The following is a 27842-nucleotide window of genomic DNA, read 5'->3' on the forward strand; positions in this document are numbered from 1 at the left end:
AGATGTATAAACCAAAAGGCTACGTACGTAGAAGCTACTGGCTATAGTATAGGTATACGTACAAAACAACAAAAGCGAAAGAGGAATGAGTATGCATCGAGATCTAGGTATAGATAGGAACAATCAAAGGGCAAAGGAACTCAAGGGGGCCATGCATGCGTACGTGTGTGCATGCATGTCTTTTTTTCTTTCTTCCTCCTTATCTATAGCTGATCAGCTCTCTCTGTGCCGTCCATTCCTATATCTCGATAGATCCCCATGCATGCACAGATGCTCTTCTTTAGATGCGTAGCTAGACAGTGAAGTGAGAAGGAATGCAAGCATGCATGTGCATTGCTTTACTTTTGCAATGCACAGGTGTGCTCGATTACGTACTTGTTGTCGACCAATCGGCATATGTCTGTACAATGTTCGATCGCTTTATACAGTTAATGTAATTACTGTAGTACACACGAGAATGTGAATGTGGATACGATGGGTGCGTATACTTATTACATGTTTTTTCATGCGAAGATTATCCAAACAACATTCAAATTTACTGAATGTATTGGTGTGTGCGAATTGCATGTCAGATTACTTACTTTGCGCAAAAAAAAGTCAGATTGCTTACTCTTGCAGCTAGAAATTACTGAAACATGAATTCATGCAAACCAGTATATGCATGTATTATCTAGAGTAATACTTGCAGAAATCGTGAGTCTTGGTCTCCTGGCCAGCCGGCACGTTGGTCAATACCGAGTAGAAAATTAACCACAAAGTTATACTAGTACCATGCATGTTATGGTCGTTATTATTTTTTCTCTGCAATATACAACTCCCTTGATTGCACAAACATCTGCATATATATGGTATCGATCTAAGCTAATTCCCATGCATGAGACCAAAAGAGCACAAAATCAGAGGTACATGACTGTGATTGACTGGAACAAACTTTCTTGGGCTGTAGAAAACTCGACACAGCACAGCTAGAGAGCACACTCTTCCCAACCAAAAGAATACAGAATTACTAATAATTAATTCTGTGAATTCTGAAGCTAGCCACTTGTGATGAGAAACCATGCAGCAGCATGCAGATGAGCAGATCGTCCCGAGTAGAACAAAAAACATGAACAAGAGCCAGACTGCTCACCGGTGAACAAGGACGTACGACTCGATCTGCAGCTGCTGGCCTCCTCAAGATGACAAAAAAACATGAACACGGGCCAGACTGCTCACCCTTGAACAAAGAACATGTACACATGGGCAAATAATCGATTCAGCTGGACGATATGCATGCATGATGTATTGATGAATTGAGCTTGAGCTAGCTAGAGATTAACTAGAGCTGGCCTGATCTTGAGATCAACCTAGCAGAGGATTTTGTTAGTCGTTAGCTAAAGTAAGATTATCTTACCAGTATGATACAAACTTGAGCTAGCTCGAATCTATATACCTCTCTCTTGGCCAGCAAATTAGATAGTAGTAGTACATTAGTCCAACATGTTGGACTTCACACACACTCGAAAAAGACTTGCCAAAGTGAACTTTGTTACCAGCTCCAGTCCATCAGCCGGTGATTAGCAACGATCCCAGGTGCAGTGACAATCTTACCACAGGTCCATGAGCTGACGTGGAGGACTGTGCTCACCATCAATCACCACCACCAGTAACCCATCCGTCCATGGCGCCACCACAGAATCACAGATGGCCACCAGATGGGGGCCATGGCCGATGGAGGACACGTGGGGGCACCAGTAGGGGGCCCACTCTGCAGAGAGTTGCATCGATGAGCAGGGCAACCCTGACACAGTCGCTGCTGCCTCCCCAAAGCCGTTTCCGGTTCAGACACGCCCCTCCTGTGGGTCAAACCTCGCCACACTCACCAGGGCCCACCCCACAGAGAGCTGGGTTGGGATCTCCTGCGGTTGAGAACTTGAAACGAGGAGCCAAACGATGCAAACCAGAGTCTCAGGTGATGAAGATGGGACACCAGCTTCAGCTAAGCTCAGTCACAGAGGATCCAGCTTCACCTTGGTGAATCCACACTGCCATCAGTAACAAGAGTAAAAATAATTTTTGTCACAGGATTTCAGTTTTATACTCTAGTAGTACTGACAATGAGGAGGAGAGTGAGCAGGGAGAATTTATTTTAGGTTTATTTTATTTGAAGTGTTTGAGTCTTTTTAAGAGGGTGAAAGTCTGTGCCTGCAATGACCATCCCAGAAAGATGGTTTTGGATTCTTCCTAGTTTTACTAAGCTTTTTTAAGTTCTAAAAGATAAGCTTCACTAATCTAATTCAGAGTGGCATTTGTATTCGTTTGTCTGTGGCCTATGCACATGGCATTGTAATCCCAAAAGACTCTGATGGCCTGGACTGAGCTCTCTAGCTCACTAGACCCTCTATAAAGTTTTTTTCTTCTTACTCGACACCTCCAGAAGTTCATCACTCACCCAAAAAAAAAAAAGAAGTTCATCACTCATGAGTTCTCTTATCATTATTCTAGGGTCATTTCTGCTTCTTTGCCTATGTGCTATCATGAGTTGTGTATCATGGAAAAGGCAGAGGTTAGAATGACAAGTGCACGGTATGAACAGTGGCTTATCATCAAGATTACACCACTCATCTTCTCTGCAAGTTTCATTCTCAGGAATAAAATCCCACACAGCAAGCACCTGGTGCATTTTTTTCTCCATGGCAATAATAACTGACCTTTATGTCCAGCAGAAGCATCATTACCTCCTGTCATCCTTTTTGCCTATTCCCTCTACATCTCACTAACAAGAAGTCATTACTACACACGAGAAAAGAAAAGAGAGCTATGCTAAGCATAAGCAGGACACACACACCCTGAACCCTATCACCTGTTATCTTCCTTTACCCCAGTTAGTAGCACTAGCTCACAAGTCAGACTACTACAAAACTGGAACTGGGAGCCTCTGCGAAAGCTAGTTAGCACCGAATGGAGCAAAACCTAGGGACTAATTAAGTTAATTAAAATAGAATATCGATTCAGAAGGATGAAAGAGAGATGGACAAGTGTGGAAAGGTATGATTCCTTTCCAATCCCATCACATCCCTAGGCTGCATGCATGGATGATGCTGATGGCCCTCCCTAATGAAACCCCCCAAACCTACCTTAATGCCACTGTTCACCATTCATTACAGGGAATAATTGTCCCCTTCCATCGCCATCTTCCTCCCTCCATATATTAATCCCTGATTCCCCTCACCTTGGACAGCAACACCTTCTTCCCTTTCTCTCTCTCTGTAGACACTACTGCTCTCTTTTGCTGTGTTTCCTAGGGATTCACAGGCAAAGGCCATTAAGGCAAAGCAAGAAGGGAGAAGAAAGAAACCTGAGGTGAAGAAGCAGAGAAGGGGGGGAAATGGAGCTGGATGAGCAGGCATTCTTGGAGGAGCTCTTCTCCCTGAGGAGGGACGCCGCCTGGGAGTGCAATGCCATGCCCATGGGGGACTTCTTCTCCCCGGGCTGCGGCGCCGCCGCCATGGACTGCTTCCAGGAGCGGCACCAGCCCACCGTCAGCGTGCTCCCGACCTTCACGGCTTCCTACGACCACCCGCATCCGCCGCCGCCACCGCAGCAGCAGCCGGGGTTCGACTACCTCAGCGAGGTCTACGGCAGCAGCGGCGTCGTCCCCTTCAGCTCCGGCGGCGGCGAGTACGGCGGCGACATGGGGTTTCTTGATGTTATGGAGCCCAAGGTGGCAGCGCCCATGGCGGCGGAGGTCGTCGGCGCCTGCAAGGTGGAGCCCGGGCTGGCGGACGGCGGCGCGTTCAGCGCAGGCCCGCCGGCGCCGGCGTCGAGGAAGAAGAGGGTGGAAGGCATGCCTTCCAAGAACCTCATGGCCGAGCGCCGCCGCCGCAAGCGCCTCAACGACCGCCTCTCCATGCTCCGCTCCGTGGTTCCCAAGATCAGCAAGGTCAGCAAATCACTCCCCAAACAACACGAGATAGCAAAGTAATCTTGGGCACAATGGAAGTAAAATGAGGTGTTTTTCTTGGTGGAAATGGAACAGATGGACAGGACGTCGATCCTGGGGGACACGATCGACTACATGAAGGAGCTGCTGGAGAGGATCCGGCAGCTGCAGGAGGAGATGGAGCAGGAGGGAGCACCGGAGACGGCGCCGGCGCCGGCGCTGCTGAGCGTGTTCCGGCGGGAGCAGAACCCCAACGAGATGCTGGCGAGGAACACCCCAAAGTTCGAGGTGGAGCGGAAGGAGAAAGACGACACCAGGGTCGAGATCTACTGCGCCGCCAAGCCTGGACTGCTGCTGTCCACTGTGAGCACGCTGGACACCCTCGGCCTCGACATCCAGCAGTGCGTCGTCAGCTGCTTCAACGACTTCGCCATGCACGCCTCCTGCTCCGAGGTAGAGCTCCCAACGACCCATCCATCCATGGATGCGTCTGTCTTCTTCAGCTTCAGCTGCATATGCATCATCATCAGCAAGTTCTTGTGATAAGTTTTAGCTGCAGATTTGCAGACAAGTTTTGTCTTTGGCTGATTGATTGTCTCTTAGCTGCAAATTGGAGAGGAATTCTTGTACTGGTTGATTGATTTGAGTTGGGTGTTGGGTGCAGATGCAGAGGGAGATGATCACCACGGAGGTGATAAAGCAGGAGCTGTACAAGAACGCCGGCTATGGAGGCGGCTGCTTGTAGAGACGAAGAAGAAGCAGCAGTTCGATGAGCTTCAGCAGGAACCGTGATAAATAAAAAAGCAGCAGCATCAGTAGTGTTAGTAGCAGCAGCAGCAGCAGCAGTGTTAGCAGTAGCAAGCAGCAGTAGTGGAAAAGGGCTTGTTGGGCAGATAGATTTGGGAGGCCTTTCTGGCAAATCATCATAACGGATGTTGCTGTTTAAACAAAAGCTCTCCGGTGCCTTTCTAATGAATCATGACTGATGATCCCCTCGCACTTTTTTCTCCTCCCCCAATTCTTTAACCATGTTCATCATCAGCTCAGTTCCCTGTATCAGCTTTCAGGGTTTCAGCATTGTGAGGTGTGCTGCTCCTGTTCTTCACATGGGAGATCAGCTGAATCATGTTGTAAAAGCCACTTACATGCCACTAGCTCTTGCTTTGCTCCCATCTTTACTGATGATGAAGAAGACATGGATGATGGATGGATGATTGGGACATTGCACGGAAAGAAAAAGGAGAAAGTCTCTCCTCTTTTTTTGTCTAGGATGAGGAAAAGATTCACCACGTAAGCAGATCAGTGGCGTTTGTCCTATCTCTTGGCCTTCATCCCAGGATGAGGCTGGGGACCAATTAACTAAATCCTCGAGCAGATGAGCGGGGCTAACCACCATTTGACCCCTAAATTGCATTGTCTAGCCAAAGAGACAAAGATCGATGTCGGTAGCAGTCTGCACAGTTCAGTTTTTTCTTCAGCTACTCTGGATATCTAATGTTTCCCTAACTAAACAGGTGTCTGAATGTTGTATTTTGTAATGTCCTAAAGGTCTCACTTTTCTTCATCTACTCTGAATTTCTAATGTCGCCTAACTAGAAAGGTTCAGAATTTTGTAATGCCCTAAAGAGACCACTTTTGCAGGTACAGTCCACTGCCAAACTAATTTTGAGTTTTGCGTGCCGCCTCAGGTTGGTTCATGCAGAAAGTCGGTCAATCTAAACTCCAGAGTTTGTACTCTTGCTGGCATGGCAACGTTCCAGGCCGAGAACAAAAACATGACCCTTTTCAGAACAACAGTAAAAAAAGATAGCAATGAAGATAAGAGTTGAGAAATCAGAAGCGAATGCAACTGCTTTGCAATGGGATGGATTGTCCATGGATGGGCAGGGCTGACGGCTCGGCGTAGCCATGATGCAGCTGGCTGTTGACGCCATGACGAGTGCCAAGTCTCTCTCGCCATGTTCTTGTTGGAACCATCTCTCTTGGGGATGTGGCATGGCTGCATTGCACTTGCCCATCCATCAGGAGATGACCCGGGCAGAGAAATGCATGTGGGGAAGACGTGTACTAGAAGAGCAAACGTTTGGAATCCTCCAGAATTTACAGGTTATATAGCAAGATGAAAAGAAAATATATACAACACGAGAAAATTCAGAGGGCGGTAGGAGTGGGGTACCTTACTATTGTTTGTGATTCAACCAGCACTCTACACAATCCGGTGCCATGCCAAGATTGAGGCTTCCAAGGGTCAGTTTAGAGTTGTAGTGCTACTCCATGCTGTAGAATTTAGTTGGACCTTCAGAGTATATTTTACACCACATAGTTGATTGATTGAGCCCACATGCCTAGCAAATTTGGGGCTTGTAATTAGGCAAGCCTGTTTAATGGCTTAGTTGTGTCTTCTGTGCGATCATAAGCCCATAAAAATCACTCAAAATATCGAGATAACGGCAAAACTTTCTTGGTGATAGAAGATCATATGCTCGTGGGGAAATTGCAAAATGCCGAAGGAGTATGTTTAGTGGATAACAATGGCAGATAGTGACAGGAACAAGCCAGCTACAGAACCGGTAGAAAAAAATAACCGCTAGCTGCCTTTACTTCCTGTCGACCTCATACAAGTCATAGAGAACAGATACATCAGCACTGGGGGTGGGGGTGAGTAGAGACCTGTCAGATTAGAACCAAGGCATCCACCAGATGTACATCTTGCCAAGGTTTTTGTGCGAAACTGCTTCAGCAATTAGGCGCCGCGCTTGGCCTTCCACAGAAAGTGGCAGAGAGGGAGCAGCATTGACGCCTACGACGACTCCCTGGAGCCTCTCCGTGATGTTAGAGATAGCCCTCTGAACCAAGCAAAACAAGACACATCAGAAGAGCGATGCAGTTGATGTCAATTAAATACTCCGCTAGATTGATAATGCATACAGTGGACTGGAGCAAAATTGATAATACCTGAGCATGTGGATTCCGGACTTCCACTCCGCTAGATTTATGGGATTTGGTCCACTCAACTAGTGGATCATGGATAAAGGTCTCAAGAACGGTCATGAGTGCCTCCTTGTGAGTCCTGAGAACCGATAGAGTAATTTCACAGACTTTCAGAAAGACACCTTCATATCCAGCGATGCCCAAGCCATCAATCATGTTCTGCAATTACAAATACAGCAAGCCCATGTTAATACTTGTTACTAAAATCCGACCCTTTTTTTTTGCATAATCTGCCGACAAAAACTGCTAGACCGATTTCACTACTTACTTGTGTAAGCCTAAATGGCACCACCTCAGGCTTCTCAAGCTGCAAACCTTTATCAAACAAGCAACTGAAATCCACATGAACACAGTCCCCAGTTGTCGAGTCGAAGAGGATGTTTTCACCGTGTCTGTCACCAAGCCCAACAATATGCCCAACCATTGACCAAACTGCAGTGGTATGTGCATATGCCACTCTGGCACGAAACCATGCAGCTGGTTCAGAGAATGTCATCAAGAACCATTTGTGGAAAACTGGGGGGAACATTGGAAGGATTTTAGTTTTCAGCATCACATCTTCATGAATTTTACTAGCATGACAAACATCATATATCCTCTTGATATGCGCGTTGGTTTTCACCCTGTCATACTTCCCACAAGTTATATAGATGTCCTGAAGAATTTGCCGAAGACCACGAGTGTTGGGCACCCATTCTACCATTCCACAATCTTCTGTAAGTGGAACCACAGCGAAGGTTCTGATATAAAGCTTTCTCCTGCGGCTCTCAGGTACTTTGGAGAGGAGACGGTTGATCATGGCATTGAACTCCATCATGCGTGCATCCTTCCTAAGATCATCCTTTGGTTTGCATAGAAATGGGCGAGGAACTCCATCACTTCCGAGGAACACGACCTGATGTTTAAATGACCATGCTTGTCAGTTACCATTAGCCTAGTGAACTATGACTAGTTAGTCACTTAGTCCCTTATAAATTAAAATAAATCATCAAGGGCAAATCTGTACTCTTCCTCAAAGGGCAAATCTGTACTCAAGTGTGTAAATAAGTGATCTGGACCCTTGATAACTCCTAATCTCCCACATCATATCACCCACACTATCATGTGTTCACTAGACGACAAAATCTATGACTATTTTCGAACACAAACTTCAGTAGGCCTAGAAAGTTGCTGCTTCTCAAACAAGGGTAATTATCAAGCAAGGCAATCTTTTGTGGGTGTGTGCATACCTTCTTTGGTTTCTGAAGAGAGGAAAGGATCTCTGCATCGTCGGCTATTCCAGCTATCGTAGGATGCTCTGAGACTGAAAAGGGGTGAAAACTAGATTGATCTGACATATTTGAGTCGTATGATGGCAGGGTTACAGTTAGAGCCTGCTGGACAGGTAAGATAATTCCTAGTGGCATCATTCGTTTCAACGCACTGAACTCTGTTGAGATATTTATTGCCCTTGCCTTGGGCTGCCCTGGATGAAAACACAGCTTAATCAGATGTTCTATTAAAGAAGGAAACTGAACAAACAGTGCACCATTGTCACTCCCACGCCGACAGCTCTTCTTTGCTGATTGTAATATTTCTGCGGCAGCATCTCGTCTTGCAGAAACTGTTGACTTTGACAATGCAGCCATCATCCAAAGTGCTTGCTGAGGGTATGCCTGTAAAACAGACGTGATAATGCGTTTGACAGATTTGACAACTTCAGCATTCTGATGACAGATGCGAGATATCAACTGAGACAGCACAGTTAGCCACTGATAAGTTGGCAGATCCTTCAAGCACCCACGCATGATGCCTATCATCTGCAATGAGATACATCTCTTACACGGATCAAAACAATGGAGAAAAATGTGAAACAAAAATTTACCCTAAAGTTTTTATAAAAATAAAACTTACCCTATGATGAATGTTTTTCATTGCATCGGAGGAAGCTTGGTTGTATATGTTTCCAAATTCAAACCAAAGAGTAAGTAGTCGTGGTAGTGCTTGGAAAAGATTCTTGTGTCCTTTGTGAAGTCCTTTTGCATAACACAGTGCGACAGTTGGAAGTGAATCCCACCAAGGCTTCTCTTCAGCTGGGGCCTTTGAAGAGCCAGCAGAGCTAGGAGGGACAGCTACAACCCCAGATGTGAATCTTTTATCTTCCTGGCGCTTCCTGGCATCAACAAGCAAATCGTCCAAAAACTTGGCCATGCAGAAGAAACCCTTTTCCCACTTGGGCCGCAACTCTGTTACTCTATTGTAGTGAGATTTGATATCCTCACTCTGTTTTTGCCCTGTGTTGTGGATCCATCTAGTATAAAGAAGAAGGGTTTTAGATACATCTGGATTCTCTTTTGATGCTTGTGTCGCAGAGACAGGTGCATTTGGTAAAGCAAGAGAAAGGCTACAAAGAGAAGAAAGGACAGCATTTCCCAAAACCTCTGCAGGCATGTTCAGAAGTGTTTGCTGAAGTTCAGCTATAGCGCTATCAGATTTCCGTATATTCCAGAGGTGTTTTGCCTTCTCCATGTGAGCATTAGGAGCACCTGAAGCATCTGCTTCCAGTATTGCATGGTGGGCTGTCTCATAATGACCTGCCAAGCGGCAGAGCTTAGCATACTGAAGCCAGCAGTTCCCAACTTGAGCATTCATATGACTCAGATTATAAACCATTCTTCGGAAAGCAAGCAAAGGCTCCCTTGCCCACAGAGAGGATTGTGTACATCTAAGACGGTTTTCCCAGTCTGTTGTTAATTTAAGAAAATTTGGATCATCTGCACGGAATGATTTATCAAGAAATGACTCATCTCCCAGCAGGGTGTTGAAGTCTTCCAGCTCGCATAGCATGTGCAGCTTTACAACATAAGGATATGCACGCATGTATGAGTCCATGCCTGCTGCAGCCAATGGTACAAGCAATGCTTGCTTGGACTGGGCAATCTTTTCAGCAACCATATACTGATCTTTGTTCATCATTGCCTTGAATATCTTAGCAAGACCCATGTCAAAAGAAGCATTGTTCTCAGAAGTGCTGCACACCAGACCTTTGTCCGCCTCAGGTAGGTACTCATCCATGAGATCCCATCTCCCTAATCTCCAAGCTGCTTGTACTCCTTGCATGCACCAAGTTTTCTTATACTGAGGTATCCTGTACACCAAACCATCCACATGTGCGACCATGGCTTGAAGGTGGCACATGTTTAGAAAACAATTGAGGACATCACAATGTCTATGGACAGAATCAGGTTCCATTTGCAAGGCCTGTTCACTTAGTGTTAGCACTTCAGCCCAATTTCCAGCTTTCTCATTGATGATAAGTTGATCTTGTAGGTTTGATGATTTCCTCAGATTAGCTAAACCTAAGAGACCATCAGGCTCATCCAATCCACCATATATTTCCATCAGAAAAGAGATGTCATCATCTGAAAAAGTGCCACTACATTCTGCAGCTGGATTGGAGGACCCAGATTTCTCTCGGACATGAGATTCAAAATATGTTAGAGCACGGGCATAAGCTTGACATCTAAAAGATGTTTTAGCCAGAGTAACTTTAGGTATAGCAGCCAACAGCTCAGCAACATTGCTACACTGCACTAGTAATTGATCTTGGACATAAATAGAATGGGAGTGGTTTTCCTCTTTCGATTTACCTGCCTCCTTTCCAGCCATGACATGACTAGGCTGGGATAGAGCGATTTCCTGTTTGAGGTCATCAACCCATTGCCCAAGATTATCAAGTAACGTGAAGATAGCTTGAATACAAACCTCACTCTGTCCCTGAGTGATTCCATGAACAATAGCCTCACTACTTTCTGAAGCAGCTGCATTGAGAACAGACAAGATTTCCTCGGTAATACTTTGGCGAGCCTCTGGGGTTCCATAGCAAACAACATTTAAAACCAAGTAAGGTAGGAGATACAGCGCAGTTGGCATGTCATACCGAATAATTCCCCGGCATGCACTGAAAATACCACAACGCGACCCAGTTGCATGTGACGTCAACTTTCTAATCCAGTAATATAGCCACCTTCTAAAAGACATTGTTGGGCGGTATATTGAGCTGGGTAAAGCAGCATCATTCACGTTAGGAAGCTGAAATCTTGATGTCAAGCACGGTGCGATTATTTCCTTAACATAACCAGAAAAACGTCCCCACAACTTCTGGCCCCTTTTGCTCGTCTCACAACTACTTGGGTCATTCCCGTTATCTTCGTTAGGTAAAGATTGACAGCCTGCCAATTTTAGCAGCTCTTGAATAGCGAAGGCAGCAGAATCTTGTACCATAGTGTCAGAAGCAGCTCTGAATGCCCTTGCAAGATGCTTGTGGATCAACTCAAATATAAGATCATCGTCTGAACATTCAATCTTAAAGCGCTCAGATGAAATTACCTTAAACTTAGCAGGATCAACTGCGCCCAGTGCACCAAGACAATCTGCACAAACCAGTTTCAATCTCTGGCCAACAGTTGTCCTTGATTCCTCAGCACAACCTTTAAGTAAAGTCATAATTAAAGCGCTTATTACATCCAAATCAGCAACATCTTCACCAATTATAAGGGCAGTAATATCCTCCCTTCTGGTCTTGAGTAACTTACTCAACTCACATGCTACCATGTACCGCACATTCAAGCTCTCGTGATTAAGACCATCAACAGCATCCTTTAGATGATCTTGCAGAGTCATTATTCCTCTGGCTTCCTGTATTACTTTGTTTACTCCTGACAAAGATGGTAAGCTAGGCAACAGCGGCAATTCACGTATATGTTGTTTAAGCAAGATACTGTTTTTCAGAACAAGTTCTTCTAAGATTTCAACAATTTTGCTCAGGTGCGCAAAAGGGCATTCTCTGCATCTTTCTAAAGACGGAATGAAAGCAGCTACAACTTGAGACATGACATACTTGATACTGGTCGGCGATACCTCAGTCAATTGCTTTATGAAAAAATGTAACACGTCAAGACCATCCATTTGAAGAGCTTCCTTATCAATGGAAAAAATCAACAGAACCATAATCTTTGGTGCATGTGTGCTCAAATAAGGGCCCATCATCTCAACTAACTTCCGAATACGCTGGAGAGCTAGTTTTTGAAGCTTCGTGTCATCAGAACGAAGCATCTTCTTGTCAATGCTATTTAGAAGTCTGACAAAATCGTTCTTCAAAAACTCGGGAAGGGTGTCATTGCCTGTCAAAATTCTTGCGATATTCTGTATTGTTGGTGAAATTCTTGTTGTCCTGAAAATATACATCCATTACAGCTTGTTCAAAATTATGCCAAAATACCAAATAAAGTATATGGAGAACTGTGTGTATAATGAAAAGTTACCTTCTATCTGTCTCTGTCTGATCAGATTCCCCAGGAAAACAAACAATTTCATCAAGTAGTGCTGGCAAAGCAGCTGCAAATATCTCTTTGGTATCAGTTCCCGTTTCAGTGTGATAAAACTGTAGAACAGATGGCAAATGCTGCCCGTCTTCATAAAAAAGAGTGAAAGAGAGAACTTTAGGCAATTGATTAACAATTAACGGTACTAGTCCAGTGTTTAGATGGTTTGCCAGTTCATCCAGAGTAATAACTACTTGGTCATTGTTTGGGTGAGACACGATAAGCTTTGGTATAACTGATGGAACCATTCTCCTAATCAGCTCTTCAGTCTTAACCCCAATAATAGCTTCAGCAAATTCACTAATCATTCTGGGATGAGTCAAAAGTCTAGATGACAGATAATCATACAGATTATCTCTAACACGGAAGTGCTTCGAGAGGAAGACTTCTATTCCTCCTTCAAAACAGTAAATGCAGCATCTGTGAAGTAATCGTGATGTGGCCATCTTTATGATGTGATCATGGTTATCAAGCTGAGCAATAAGCAATACAAATGAGCCAAAAAATACTTCTCCTTGAGTATCACTAGCCTTCATAATTGTAGCAGTTGATTCCAAAAGAGTCAGGAGAACGTGAGAATCTTCAGCTTCCGTGAAAGCATGCTTAATTTTGTCCAAGAAGTTAAGTTCTTTGGTCCCTCCATTCATTCCCAGCCCATCTGAAAACAAAATGTCCATGACACTATTTTCCAAAAAGCAGGATACTACACCAGAAAATGCATCTCTGACAGCTTTCAGTCCATGAAGTAGTAGAAAATCAATACATTTTACCCACTCAATTTTCGTCGCAAGTAGAACCTCCCTGCTAGAATGTCTCAATATTCGTGGCAAAACTTCAACCATAGAGATTGTACATTCTTTGGAAGTATCTGCATAGAGGAACTTGAAGAAAAGAAAGTGGGCCTTGGACATGTTAAGCTTGAAGTCGACATTCTCATCTTGTAATACTGCAATGTCCACAACAGAAAGTTGCTCTTTAGTGTGAACGGCTCTGATATCACACCGAGGGCACCTGAAACCTCTTAAGAGAAGATCTGATGTCGAGACTGGTTGTCTAAAGTGTTTGTCCAAGAACAGCTTGCAATGATTCCCCACTTTGTCAGTGGCATTAGTGTTTCCATTTAAACAAGATAGAAAACCAAGTGAAAAGGCAATACTTTTCCACACTTTCTCAAGTCCTAAAGTACCAACAGACCTGAAAAAAAAAACGTCTCAACGCCATCAGAGCTTGCAGAACTAGAATATCAAAAGAAGTGTGTTGTTGTTGTGAGCGAATTTGAATATTTATATTCCTCAGCCAAGGTGATGCCTTCAATAATATTTGGTAACCATGACCCAACAAGAACTTTATTGTTTTGTTCCGTAAAAAGCGTATAGTAGAAAATGCAAAATTGAAATCATGGAAAAAGAGGCACATTTACTCACTCGAGTTTCCTGAACATCACTCCAAGCATCCTAGGGCCAGAGTACAGTACGATAATGGGTAGTGACATAAGAGCTTCATTTTGAACCTCCACAGTTTCACTATGCATAGCCAGTTCAAGGACTTCAAGGTCACATTCAGCATTCAATCTGTTGCTAATTGTAGCAATAACTTGTACCAAAAGGCATTTTAATTTCCAGTCTGAACATGCTTCAGCGGAAACATGGCCATCAGACCACACCCATTTCACCAAGCTGATGAGATCAACGTATATTGAATGAATTAAATCGGCACTACTCTCACCAATCAACTGAGCGTCATTTCCAAGCAGTTTAATGTCTCCAGGATGAAAGGCTGCACAGACATTCAGATAAAAGTAAAGCATAAAATATGAAAGAAAGAGTCATAGATTCATGTAATCAGGAATGTTTGATCTGGCGTAAGATCAAAGCTACAAGGCTTATAAGCTTATGCTAGGACAACGGGAACAGCAGATCACGTATTCATAGTTACACCCTTCTCATATGCCTAAGTGCCCTTCCATGTTGTAGATGCCTTAATTCAGGGGAGGATTGAACTACCATTATGGTGAACAAGATAAAAGCCCAAGAAATTGCATAAAATAAGCGTAAGGTACACAAACAAGTTCGTAAACAAGAAAAACATGAAGCAAAAACTGGAGAAAGAATATTAAATACTAGCACATTTATTACAGCTCTTGCTAAATAAATCAACCTAAGGTTTCAAACACACTTTCACTAATCTATAACTACACGTGTACAAAATGCAGAAGATGGAGGAAAACCTCACATTGGAGAAGCATTACAACATGAAGAGCTTCAAGATATAGTGATATGTCAAAGGAAAACAAACATTTCTTGGTTGCCTGCATCAGTCAATAATGGTTAGGAAGTTAAAAAACGATGACAAGCTAAAATCAACTAACATCCAGATCTCATGATTTCCGCTACCTGTTTGCAGATCCAAGGGATCCAGGAGAGAACTTGCTTAGAAATTCTAATAAACAGACCTGTCTCTGGATTCACACCGAATGAAAGACAAAGAAGACTAAGCACTTGTATAGCAATGTCAGGCTCCAATGGATAAGCTTTGTGATTGTCAGGTGACAAGAACTTAATATGTGACTCTACTGACAGTCGAAAATCATAGGCATAATCATTTGCTACTTCATATCCAATGCCAGCAGAAAATTCAGTAGTGATAAATGAACCAACAGAAAATCTTGATTCTGACATCTTTTGACGCTTCGAGGAATTATTTTCCTGGTTCTGAGCTATTCTTTTCTGGCCGGCTTTTGGCAACTCAAATCCTTCAGATTTTCTAAGAAAGCTGTTTTGATCATCATTGTCATCCACACATATAAAACTCCGACCAAATTTGTCAACAACCAATCTAATACATTCAATCAGTTTGTCGTAAGGCTTTGGCAAGTACAGCAATTTCAGAAGGATTTCTGGTTTCCATACTAGTGGGGAGCAGACCTTGACTATTCTCTTGTATGCACTACACATTGCAGCCTGCCAAGAACTAGCGTTAGTAGGTGGGAGTACCCAAGAACCTGGAAAAGTCAAGTTAATAACCTGAAGCTCTGAACTTTTACTGGTCTGCATTGCGCTTGCAAAAACATTGACAATGTCAACAGCCGTAGACTCAACAATGCAAGCAGGGCATGAAGAATGAAGAGCATGGAGGCAGGCACCCATTGAAAAGTCATAATCTGCATCTCTGCAGAAACGAAATAAAACGTAATGCTAATTTGACAATGTTTGTGCATAACAATATTCCCTTGTTATTTAGTAAACCATCTGAACTATTTTTTTCATAAAATCATTTCACGTAATAAAACAAATCTGGGGGATATTCCTGCCATCATGTGACTTCTGAGTGCTCCACATGATATCACTGGAGCGAGTGCAGCAACCTAGACTAGAAGCAGAAATATGTAAAGAGCGTACCTAAACATGGAAAGGTCATCAACATCTTGGTTCAGAATACATGTGATTGAACGAATAATCGTTTCCATAGGAAGAATCTCAACTTTCATCACTGTTGCAACAATCCGTGCAAAATCAAAACAAACCTGTTGCACCAAATTGATTACCCTTGTCAAAGGTACATAGGTATAACCAAAACCAAAAGTATAGAAAGGCTCACATACCAACCTTGTGCAAGGATTCATCCCCATAGCAGAGGATAGAACAAGCAGAGGAAACAAATTGCATGCTAACAAGCCCTTCAACATAGAGGGTCCCATCTGTAAGACATTTGTTGATGAGTGTAATCAATGAAGTGACAAATGGACGCCACCTCATATCACCAGTCAGATCAACCAGCACACCAGGTCCATTCTTAGGCTGGCAACTGTCTGGGAGCTCACTAAAAAAACCAGGGAATTCCAAAATATCTGAGAAGGAACCACAGAGGCATTTAACAAGGCATCTGGAAAGTACACCACATGGCTTTTCCGCACGCTTTGATGCTACATATAGTACATCTGTTGGATTTGACAAAAAGTTCAATTTCCAAACTTCTTGACATAACATAAAACTGAAATCCTACAATTGTACATCGACAGACGACAGTAACAAAATAAGGGAACAGAAACACAGGCCTTCTATTGCAACCATGGAATCCAAGAAGAACTGCCTGTAGGCTTCTCTGTCACCTGTGCGGAGAAGTGAGAGAAGAGACCAAACCGCGTCGAATGTGATCGACCTGCATCAGTGAGTACATCACACATATGTAAACAACAGGCAGCACGTGTAACAAGTAGTTATCTGGAAACCATGATCCTACTGAATTCGTTAAAAACATTATTAGGATAAACTAACCAATTCGAGCTTGCAGGCCTCATTATTTATTATTACTAGATCACAGTTTTATACGGCTATCCTTTGTTCAAACATCCAGCATTTTCCCTGCCAACAAGCGACGCAAACAAAATGGTACTTCTGCTACAACGCAAACAGCATCAGCTAATTTAATTCACCACCATATGTCTCACGCTGAGACACACACCTTCAATATTGCAGTCATTGAAGATAATGGTGCATACTAGGTCTAATAACTGTGTAAGAAAGAAAATAGCCCCCTCTTTTATATGCAATATATATTCTCCTTGAGTCTCTCTCATTGAACTCGCAACCCCCACCACCGAACTCAGGTACGAATATAACCGAGCGACATATGTCAATGTGGAGATACAATAAGCTCACAAAATTCACAATGAAATCCTTAAATCCATGTGAAGTGAAATTGGGCTAGGGTTTACACAGGGGAAAGAGGGGGGAAGGGGACCGGAGAGGAAGGCAGTACCCGAAGTCGGGGTCAGCGAAGAAGGGGAAGATGCGGCCGATGACGCGGATGACCTCGGCGGCGCGGCCATTGAAGAAGACCCCGGGGTTCCGGCGCGCCGTGTAGTCGAGCAGCTTCAGAACCACGGTGGTCTCCCTCTTGTTCGCTGCATCTCGTAAAGAGCGTGATCACAGAGTACGGGTCAGCATAACCGTCGCCATCCGTCTGAGGGGAATGGAGCCGTAGGGAGTAGGGGACTGGGGGGAGACGAACCGGTGGGGGAGGGTAGGACGTGGTCGCGGAGGAGGATGGAGAGGACCTCCCGGAGCTTGTCCTCGTAGTGGACGGAGGAGGGGCCTGTGGTCGAGGACCCCGCGATGAGCTCGCGGAGCTCCTTGGTGTATCTGGCGAAGGTGGACATGCTTGGCCGCCGATCGCCGCCGCCGCCGCCGACACCGGAGCCGGAGCCGGAGCGGAAGGGTTCCGCCGCCACTTTTCCCTCCTTAATTTCGAAACGGAGTCCCAGACTGGAGACCGGAGGCAGCGGCCGCCATGTTTTTTCTTCTCTTCTTCTTTTCGTTTTCCTCGGTTTCTTTTGCGGAAATTTCTTGGGATATGGAGTAGGCCCAGTCTAAAGATGAGTAACCAATGAATGACCCGAGCCCATACAGCTCTCAACTCTTGGCTGGGCTGGAACTCAAGTTGGGCCCAAAACACCTCCTGAGAAGCCCAAGTGACTACTTCCTCCGTTTCATAAATTTTGTCTCAAATTTGTCCAAAAATAGATGTATATATTCCTAACACATGTAATATTTCGACGAGAATTAAGGAATGGAGAGAGTATTTGATATCTTGGGGTCCTCTCAAAAAACAAATTGATATCTTCGGCTGGCCAAGTTTATATGGTTTGTTTGTCCAATCGACGCAGAGTCTAAGAGTTTTATTTCAAAAATATTCACAATACTTCGTGTCAAAGAAGGATATTCATGATACTTTTTCATGCATTACTGAATTTGATCAATGAAACTTGTGTGTGTAGGTTGTAGAGGATTTATTTCAGGATTTGACCAGTGATATATTTCTGAATGAAAGATGACGAAACTGTCAATGCCAGGGCTGCTACTCTTTTTCTAGATGAGTCGTCTACAGAGTCTTCGTCACCTAAAACCCGCTGGTTCAGTCTTTGAAAGATGCTTATAGAGACAGAGTTGCATGGCTACGTTCATAGGGGTGAGTTGTGTGCATATTTGTGAACGGTGTACCATGTTTTTAAAAAAAAAATAGCACATAAAAGCCTTGGCCTTTTCTTCTTTGTGTTCTCTTTTATTTAACAAAACAGTGTTCTTTGCCTTCGGGGAGGGCCGGTGATCAACTACTCCGCTCGTGTGCATGTCATGACATGTGTTGGAGCTGTACATTGCTATTCTTCAGATTCATTAATCGCTAGATGCTGCATTTGATGACATGTGTTGGAGCTTAATTTTTCTTTTTTGACAACTGCTCCACCTTCGGCAAGGGCCGTTGATCAACTACTTTGTTTCTCAGCATATTGGTTTTACATGGTTACCACCACATTGTCAAATTGTCATCCTGGAAGCGACAGCTTACCGAAGGTGAGGAAAGGAGACTAAACACGAACACATCATATATCTCTTAATTCTGACACTGCCTATCAATATCCATTTATTCAGTGCCCGAGAAGAGCACCACGCTGTTACAATTAACCTCGCAGCGAAGCAGCCTTAATGCAGATTATACATGGTTCAGAATCATGGCGAGAAGCCGGTCACCGGACGTTGACGGGCAGTCCATTCTCCCTCCAAGCAGAAAACCCTCCGGCGATGTCGGTCACGGCAGTGAACCCCTGGAAGAACAAGACAATCAAACCATCTCATATCACAGAGATCCAGGAACCATTTCCATGTGATAGAAATTAACTGGGCATATGGCCATGGGTATGTGTATCCTTACCGCGGAGCAGAGTTCGGCTGCTGCCATGAGAGACCTCCTGCCGCTCTGGCATCCCTGTAATTTTAGCAAGGACAGAAGTTCTCCAAGATGTAAGGAACATTCGATGGTATTGAAGAGAACAGAACATGCCAGAGATTGTTCAGATTCTGGAATCACGGGCTGCGAAACGTACAATGATGATCTCATCGTCCCTCCTGAAGATCGCCGACACTTGCTCGAGAAATTGTGAGTTCTTCGTCATCCCTGCGGACGGTAGACAATCTCTAATATGTTGAGCACGAACCAAACCTATTGGTGTGTTCATTTTGGTATACAGTGGTGCAGCACTGACATAAAGTAGTGCCCCTTCCGCTCAATTTTTGTGTCATATAAATCTAGTTGGTAACCTTTGAGGACTATATATACAACTGCATGCCTTCCCGGCCCAGAGGTACACAGATCATATCGGCACGCTTTTCGTAAAAAGTACAAAGAAAGAAAAGAATCATAACATGCTCAATTGCCCATGATCCCAAAATAAGTGACGATGCCCCCTTGCAGCGCCGAGACGCCACTGCCGTTTCGATTTTTAAGGTTACAAGTTGAAACAAAGCGTAAAGCCCAAAACCCATTCATGTATAAATGCAGCATTGCTGCCACTTTGAGACCAACTCACTAGCTTGTGGTGTGGTGCTGAGCTTGAAATGGAACAGATATGCATCGCTGGACTGAACTCTTTTTTTTTTAGCAATTCTGAAACCACTCGATATCTTTCCATTGGACTAGATGATCACCAGTGGTAATTAAAACTCGCAAGATAAATTAAAGCGACAGGCCGGAGAGAAGAACAATTGGACTGTTGGGTCGGGAACTTGGGATTTATTTACCTGAGCCGGTCTTGTACAAGTAGGGGATGTTCACGGCCCCTGCTGGATGGCCACCGCCGAACTCACCCTCGGTTCTGCACAAAAGCAGCACGCATCAAACCGATCGAGTTAGCCGTTTCGATCATGGTACAGATGCATGAAGGGAGGATTTTAATTTATCCGACGATAAAATCTTATTCTGGATCGATTTAAAATGTGCGTCGTTTTCTCATGTTTTTCATGTACTGGAATTCTGCTGTCAGTTGTGACTTCAGTGCAGACAGAGGCAGGGGTGATTGATCGAGTACCTGACATCAAGGTAGCGGTGGCCGGCGAGCTGTAGCTCGTGGGCGACGCGCACCGGCACCGAAGGCGGCACGGCCGCCACCTCCGCCTCCCCCGCGCGCAACCCCCCGGCGGCGCCGGACCTGGAGAAGAAGAAGACACCACAGAAGCGCGGATGCTCTGCTTCAAACATCCGCATGGATAAAGACTGGCCAGGCCTGCACCCAATCCCCAATCTTATATAACTACGGAGTACAAATCATCACCTGACGGAGCCGAGCATCCTCCTGGCGGCGCCCGGCCTCCCCGCCGCCGACGCCATGACCCGGACAGAACTTCTCGCGGCGCCGCCGTGCCGCAGTACACTGCGACGGCGTAAACAGAACAGAGCGTCGTTGGCGGCGATCGAGATGGGATACAAAGACTCGGCAGCTGATCGAAACGGGAAGGAATAATTCATGGTTGATTACTGCTTGATAAATTACCTGCACGCGAGGAGCAGTGGCGGCGGGTGGGCGTGGAGGAGGAGGAGGGACGGGATGGAGACGCCGCCGCGGCCGAAGAAGGTTGCAGCCATTGGTGCCACCGATCGAGAGCTTCTCTTGTTGTTGGTGGCAGAGTATTGGGGACTCCGGACGAGGCTAGGCGGCTAGCTGGAGGAGATGGAGACAGAGGTGCACCAGGAAGGAAAGGGATTTTGAATTGAAGTTTCTCTCCTTCTTCTCCGGTGTCCGTTTGGGCTGCCTCGCTCTTTGCTGGTATTTATGGGGGGATTTGCAGCGTCAGATTCCTTGATTAGATTTTCATTTTTGATTTTTATAAGTATTCTTGTGCGTTCAGTCATTTCTTTCTATTTACAAAAAACGTGCCGCTTTATTTTGAAGCAAAAGATTAGACCTTTATCAAATGGTTATGATTGGCGACCGGAAAATAACTATTTCGAAATCGAGCAAAAGAAAGGCATTCACATTTTGATTTTACCGTCAGCGTGAAAATAGGACATGATGAACGTTTCTACTCACAAAAACAAAAATATAGCTTGTCATCCCAAATTTCAATTCACATCGCATATGATTCATATGCCATATTGACCTATCCATGTGTTTTTTTTAGAACAAGCTTGACGGTTGGCAGTCCGGGAGCTAGCTAGCTAGCTAGCTGAACACGGGCTGCACTATGTGCAGAGACTGCACATACAGCATCCATCCGTGCATGCATCTGCATGGGTCGGTCGAATCGGATGAGGACGGACGAGTCCGATCGAGTCAGAAGAGGAGAAATGTGACCCATGCACGCATATCCACTCGGTCTGTGCCGGATAAGATGTTCTTGCCACGTATATCTACTACTACTAGCTTTTCTCAAAAAAAAAAACGTATATCTACTAGCTCCATCTGATCGATCCATCTAATTTTGCTCCATCGCCACGTACTACGTCCGGGGCCAGTCCGCGCGCGTCTCTCGGACACCGCTAGCTGGCAAATGTAGTCTATCGATTTTCAAAAATATTCGAACGATTCTTTTATACTACTTTCAAAAAAGGAACGACATAAAATCGGATGCCATGAGGTGTTTCTGACAAGTAGGACCCACATGTCGGATGTCAGGATCGAACCGGGATTTCCTGGGTAGAGAGAGGATCTTAACGGGGTGTCGGGCAAATGCTGACGTGGACAAAAAAAACGGTTCGATCCGTCCGACCTAGCATCCGACATGTGGGTTCCACTTGTCAGAAACCACATCAAATGCTCTTAATTATCTGATTTGGGTTCTGTGAGAAGATCTGTCCAAAAAAGTGTGGTTTTGTGAGACTATTAGTCATAACTGTGGCCCGTTGAAACCTTATCCTCAAGAAGTGTGGTTTTGTGAAATTTACTCAAAGAAAAAAGAATCCTTAATCTATCCCGGTGGACTGGGCCGGTCAGTCGGTCATCATCGAGCAGGTCTTGCATGCCAGCAGGGCCAGCTGCTTGAAGCTGATGGGGGCTGTCACCTGGGCCGGCCCATCTTGGAACAGCGCCTGGGCCCCCAGCTCAGCGACCCGCTGGGTGGAGTGGACCCAGTCCCAGAACATGTAGGCGTCCCTGTTCCCGCACAGCCTGGAGTTCCGCATGCACACCCCTTCCGCGCCCAGCCTCCCACTCCCGCAGCACGCCGTGTCCACGCTCAAGAACCCTGAACAAATCACAAAAAATATCAATCGAAATACATGTCACATGGGTCGTCCGATCGTCGCAACATATGTGTTTGGCTTGGATCTCCCCTCAACGACCGGTTTTTTTTTCGCAAACGACCCTTTTGTTTTGAATTGGTAGTGTATTGTTTTAGTCCAAGCATGCATACCGGACGCCTGCGGGTTGGCGAAGATGGGTTGAAAGAAGGCGAAGGAGTCGCCGAGTGAGTAGGACAGGCCCGGGAGACTCGTGGCGAGGCTGGCGACCGCCGACTTGATCTTGGCGGCGAGGACCATGGCGAGGCGGTTCATGCCGTCGTTGCACGCCCCCGTGGCGTTGACCACGCGGACAAGTGGCACGCATCCGACGGGCCCCACGTTTATGATGCCCAGGTTCCTCGCCCCCATACCATACAGATCCTACATAAGTGTGCATAGATATGTGTCAGAATTGAATCGAGCAAGTAGATTAGTGGCCAAGAACCAGTGGTTAAGTAACGTTTTGGATATAGTTTGGAAAGTTTGATCACCAATATAGCTTTCTAAAATTAGATTCAAAACATGTATCAAACTTATTTTTAATATAGCTTTTTCAAAAATTAGATTTAAAACTTGTCTCAAAAATATTTTCAAAACACGTATTATAATTTCTGCAAGTAAGTTACCGTGATGGCAACGGTGTAGTTGGAGACGAGGAAGGTGAATAGGGCAGCAATGTCACCGGGAGTCTTGGCCGTCGACAGGATGATGTCATTGCTACCAATGCCTAGGAGGAAGAAGGAGTCCGCGAGGAGCTTGGATACCTTGCGGGTGCCCTTGGCGGCCTCCATGGCGGCCTTGGTCGACGCCATGTAGCGCACCTGCTGCGATAATGGGATGTTCTTTCCCGCATTCTAATGCATGCATACATATTCAAGTTAACCATGTGGTTAGTAAAACATATTAATAGTACCGCAGAGTATTAGAGAGTTAGGCTACTCCAAATGCATCATGTCTGAAGGTTGTATCTTAAACATTAAATAGGTACATGTGAGTAGTAAAATAGGTTTACGAAAAATATAAATATAACTTATATTGGGTTCCGACCCATGCTATGAGTTACTCCCTGAGGATGCCCTTACAGCCACTATACATGTAAATTAAGTATATCTCGATCGGTGCGTGATCCCAGAGATAGATCGATCGATCGATCGATCCCCTCGAACAATTAATTAATGGTGCCAAGGTCAACGACTATTTGCGGCGCTCGATGTATGGCCGGTGCTGTAGTAGGTCAATATGAGCAAATCCACTGACACCGTAATATAAATGGGCATGAAGACGTACTTATAGATCAGTTCAGTTTAGAAACAAAACAATATAGTAGTACTCCTTCCTGTAAACTCCCCAGAAAAAAAGGCTTACACATGCTAGCTGTAGCTAGTAACAATAAACGGAAGGCTTCGCCCTCTCGGATAGATACTGAATTACTGATCGATATGCGATGACAAAGGTATTATTGTTGGAGACAAATATGAACAGAAACTTATGTACAGACACATAATTAATTAATTGTGCATGCGTGCACTTACAGTGGAGTCGAGAATCCCAGCTCCTGCCGAGGCGAAGCTCACTCCTCTATCCATGGCACCAGGGATCAGATAGTTTCGCGATTTCAGCGCCAGGTACGCCACAGGGCTCCTGTCGAACCCAAGATACTTCGCTGCATCCATCCATCCAGTACCAATTCGACATCAATCATCAATATATGATCATCAATATATAATGCATTGCATGATCATTATGCTTAATTTGGACGGTGATAGATAGATATATGCTACCGATGAAGTCGGCGATGTTGTAGCCATTGCTGAACCGCCCGGTGGACATGGCGCCGCCGGGGAAGTCGATGCCGAAGAAGGGCTTGTCGGCCCTGGGAACGCCTTGGCCTTTCAAGTGGTTGTTGTTGCCCACGTCCAGCGTCGAGTCCCCCAGCACGAACATCGCCGGCACCAGCCGCCGTGTCGCCTCACCGGCATCGGCGACGCCGACGAGCACCGGCAACACTACTACCAGGCCAACAAGTACAAGACCAAACTTCTTCATGGCCGCCACACAGCCAGCAAAGCTTGCCAGCTAGAACTAGATAGAGATCAGTTAAGCTGGCCAGCCTCTAACTAGATTATGTGCTGCTGGTTTGAGGATGATGGCAAGAGGAGGAGAGCTGTACTTTCTTCGATCCATATATATATGTATGATGCATTGACCACCAACTATAGCTAGCTGGCCGTCTGGTCGATCTTGTTGTGAAGTAGCGTGCTTTACAGTTCACCTCGAATTCTTATATGCACGCATACATGTGGATATATAATTTGTAAGTAACATGCTTCTACCTCCAGGCCTCGATTCCACATGAAAAAAATTAGGGATTGTCTATTTCTTAGTCCTCTAAGAAATAATTATCACGTTACGCCAATCTCTCGTAGACAACTAGTATCGTTTTATATTCAGATAAAAGATTATACTACTCCGTAGTATAGTCCTACTGCATTCTCGGGACGTTACGGCTCAACTAATTAAACTTGGCCGTAGATATATTATAGCTAGCAGCCAAGCTCGAACTATATAAAAAAGGCCCTCCAAATATAGCTCCAGTCGCACTCTTATTTGTTACTCCCATCCATCACAAGCTAGAAGTACAACATTACATTACATCCTCTCGATCAAGTCTCGAAACACAAAAGAATCACTATTTGTTCAAGGAAAAAAAAAGAGAGAATCCTTGCCAGTGGGCTGGCCCGTCATCATCGATCTCAGGTCATTCCGGCCAGGGCCAGCTGCTTGAAGCTGATGGGCGCGGTGACCTGGGCCGGAGGCCCATCATGAAACAGAGCCTGGGCCGCCAGCTCGGCGGCCCGCTGTGTGGAATGGACCCAGTCAAAGAACATGTAAGCATCTCTGTTCCCGCACAGCGTGGAGTTCCGCATGCACACCCCTTCCCCGCCCAGCCTCCCTCTCCCGCAGCACGCGCTGTCTGCGCTCACAAACCCTAGAAAAACCAAGAAAAAAGATGACGCTCAAAATCAGATCATGTGTTCTCTCATTATAATTTCCAATAGCATGCATGTCATTGTTCTTTGATTAGTTTAATTATCTGCGTTTGATTAATTACCGGATGCCTGCGGGTTGGCGAAGGTGGCTTGTGAGGCGGCGAAGGAGTCGGCGAGAGAGTAGGAGAGGCCCGGGAGCTTTGGGGCTTGGCTGGCGACCGCTGACTTGATCGCGGTGGCGAGGCCCATGGCGAGGCGGTTCATGCCGTCGTGGCATGCCCCGGTGGTGTTGAGCACGCGGACACGTGGCACACACCCCACTGGCCCCACGTTTATCATGCCGATCTTCCTCGCCCCCATCCCGTACAGATCCTACATGGGCACAAATATGTGTCATAAATGAATTGAGTAGGTGTCGATCATTGATCTCTGTCGAGTTAAAAGGAGAGTAATGTTTTGGATATAGTTTCAGAGAAATTTTGGAGATTTTGATCATCAATATAGCTTTCAAAATTTTGATTCACAACTTGAATCGAAAAATATTTTTAAAATAGTAATAGATTTTCAAGTTACCGTGACGGCGGCGGTGTAGTTGGAGACGAGGACGGTGAAGAGAGCGGTGACGTCAGCAGGAGTCTTGGGCGTCGACTGGAAAAGATCGTTGCTGCCGATGCCGAGGAGGAAGAAGGAGTCGGCCAGGATCTCGGATGCTTTGTGGGCACCCACGGCGGCCTCCATGGCGGCCTTGGTCGACGCCATGTACCGCACTTGTTGCGACAACGGGATGTTGTTCCCCGCGTTCTGCATGCATGCATATTCAAGTTAGCAATGGTCAACTGTAGACTCGACCTTCTCCTAAAGTGTAAGTCAACACAAGCAAATCCAGCGACAAGTGGTACATACTCTTCCTTTTACTCTAGACCCCTACTATAGCTTTTTCCAAAAAAAAATGGGGAAATTAATTAAAGATTTTTGGATACTGATGCGGTCTTCAAAATATAACTTTGTCTGGTTTTTGCTATATAGAGTAAAAATTAATGTAGATATACACTAAGCCAAGTACAATTAGATGCTACGAAAACGCACTTACATGCTACTAACAACAAATAAACAGAGACTACACAATTACACATGCATAATTGTGCATGAATTAACTACTTACAGTGGAGTCGAGAATCCCAGCTCCTGCCGAGGCGAAGCTTACTCCTCTATCCATGGCACTGGGGATCAGATAGTTTCGCGATTTCAGCACCAGGTACGCCACAGGGCTCCTCTCGAACCCAAGATACTTCGCTGCATCCATCCATATATATATCCATCATTTCAACTTCAATCAACATGATCACTACATATATTTACATGATCACTGGGGATCAGATCAGATATTTATACTTACCGATGAAGTCGGCGATGTTGTAACCGTTGCTGAAACGCCCGGTGGCCTTGGCGCCGCCGGGGAAGTCGATGCCGTAGAATTGCTTGTCGGCCCTGGGCACGTCTTCGCCTTTCAAGTGGTTGTTGTTGCCCACGTCCAGCGTCGAGTCCCCCAGCACGAACACCGCCGGCACCAACCGCCGCCGTGTCGCCTTACGACTACCGGCATCGGCGCCGACACCGCCGCCGACGAGCACCGCCACCACAAGGCCAACGAGTACAAGACAACCCTTCATGGCCAGCCGCTGGCCTGCAGCAAACAAAGCTAAGAACTAGATGGAGAAATTGAGCTGCCCGGCGCCGGCCTCTAGATTAATTAGCCTGCCTTGTGTGGCTGATTGATGGTGTAGTGCTTGGTTTGAGGGTTGATGGCAAGAGGGGGAAATCTGTAGTTATATATAAGCCCAAGCACATACGTCCTTCGATCGGGCATTGACCGTACCAACTATAGCTGATTTTGTTGTGGAGTGTACTTTACAGTTCACCTTGATTTCTTATATGCACGCATACATGCATGTGCATTTGCATGTGGATATATAATATGTAAACAATTAGCATGCTTCTCCCTTGAGGCCTCTCGATCGATCTGCTGGAAAGAAATTAAAGCTGTTCTGCTCAAGAAGAGGCGACTAGCTTAGGTAGCTAAGCGATGATGATCGATGTCACTTTAGCACGTTACGCCGATGGTTCCGTTGGCTCGTCTGCTGTCGACCTCCTTGTCAACTCTCAGGGACAACTAATCTATCCGTCCCATATTAAGTGCCGAAATATTACATGTATTTATTCGTATTTTTTATATAGATATGTTCATATCTAGACAAATTTGAGTCACTTAATACAGGATGGAGGGAGTATATCATTTTCCTCGTTTTATATTCAGATAACAGAGCAGTGTACTGCACCATCGATCCTTGGATCGTGACAACTCAGCTAATTAGACTTGACGGTAGATGTATTATACGCACATATATAGATGAATTTACTCGACAGTACCTATATATATAAAAAGGAACTCCGTATATATATAGTTTCAGTTGCAGTCTCCTTTCTTTTATTTTAGAAACACAGTACAAACGAAGACGCTCACAAACA

At 45.2% G+C, this 27842-nt stretch overlaps 5 protein-coding genes across 9 annotated transcripts; 1 reads left to right on the forward strand and 4 right to left on the reverse strand.

The window, feature by feature from the left end:
- Positions 1-1254: 1254 nt before the first annotated feature.
- LOC100846687 (serine/threonine-protein kinase ATR) lies at positions 1255-17598 on the reverse strand. 5 transcript variants are annotated; one of them, XR_002961686.1, is made up of 18 exons: positions 17287-17598; positions 17035-17179; positions 16331-16434; positions 15882-16213; positions 15675-15799; positions 15300-15444; positions 14670-15236; positions 14509-14584; positions 13701-14052; positions 12217-13470; positions 8807-12125; positions 8143-8712; positions 7182-7808; positions 6878-7072; positions 6593-6768; positions 6099-6199; positions 2691-2745; positions 1255-2024 (listed from the first exon to the last, which is right to left on the reverse strand). XR_002961686.1 is itself a non-coding variant. In XM_024456773.1 (16 exons), exons 1-15 carry the CDS (start codon positions 17432-17434, stop codon positions 6601-6603), a joined length of 8127 nt encoding a protein of 2708 aa, XP_024312541.1. In that variant the 5' UTR covers positions 17435-17598; the 3' UTR covers positions 1255-2024; positions 6593-6600. The 5 variants fall into 5 exon arrangements, 1 of the variants encoding a protein (XP_024312541.1); XR_002961685.1 differs by having other exon boundaries at positions 6099-6267; XR_002961684.1 differs by lacking the exon at positions 2691-2745.
- LOC100846181 (transcription factor bHLH93) lies at positions 2784-4932 on the forward strand. Its single transcript, XM_003563217.4, has 3 exons — positions 2784-3922; positions 4019-4375; positions 4587-4932. The coding sequence occupies exons 1-3, from the start codon at positions 3368-3370 to the stop codon at positions 4665-4667; spliced, it is 993 nt and encodes a 330-aa protein (XP_003563265.1). The 5' UTR covers positions 2784-3367; the 3' UTR covers positions 4668-4932.
- Positions 17599-18534: 936 nt separating the features above from the next.
- Positions 18535-20870, reverse strand: LOC100820881 (thiosulfate sulfurtransferase 16, chloroplastic). Its single transcript, XM_010241315.3, has 7 exons — positions 20600-20870; positions 20381-20479; positions 20138-20257; positions 19851-19924; positions 19157-19227; positions 18985-19038; positions 18535-18877 (listed from the first exon to the last, which is right to left on the reverse strand). The coding sequence occupies exons 1-7, from the start codon at positions 20689-20691 to the stop codon at positions 18800-18802; spliced, it is 588 nt and encodes a 195-aa protein (XP_010239617.1). The 5' UTR covers positions 20692-20870; the 3' UTR covers positions 18535-18799.
- Positions 20871-21877: 1007 nt separating this feature from the next.
- On the reverse strand, positions 21878-24538 carry LOC100824244 (GDSL esterase/lipase At1g71250). The gene is made up of 5 exons (XM_010231405.2): positions 24108-24538; positions 23859-23989; positions 22953-23180; positions 22458-22707; positions 21878-22289 (listed from the first exon to the last, which is right to left on the reverse strand). Exons 1-5 carry the CDS (start codon positions 24370-24372, stop codon positions 22036-22038), a joined length of 1128 nt encoding a protein of 375 aa, XP_010229707.1. The 5' UTR covers positions 24373-24538; the 3' UTR covers positions 21878-22035.
- A 352-nt stretch (positions 24539-24890) lies between these two features.
- On the reverse strand, positions 24891-27190 carry LOC100824860 (GDSL esterase/lipase At1g71250). Its single transcript, XM_003560273.4, has 5 exons — positions 26713-27190; positions 26479-26609; positions 25890-26117; positions 25439-25688; positions 24891-25315 (listed from the first exon to the last, which is right to left on the reverse strand). Exons 1-5 carry the CDS (start codon positions 26984-26986, stop codon positions 25080-25082), a joined length of 1119 nt encoding a protein of 372 aa, XP_003560321.1. The 5' UTR covers positions 26987-27190; the 3' UTR covers positions 24891-25079.
- Between the last annotated feature and the right edge of the window lie 652 nt (positions 27191-27842).

This window comes from Brachypodium distachyon, chromosome 1 (genome assembly GCF_000005505.3).
Source record: "Brachypodium distachyon strain Bd21 chromosome 1, Brachypodium_distachyon_v3.0, whole genome shotgun sequence".
Taxonomy (NCBI): Eukaryota; Viridiplantae; Streptophyta; class Magnoliopsida; order Poales; family Poaceae; genus Brachypodium; species Brachypodium distachyon.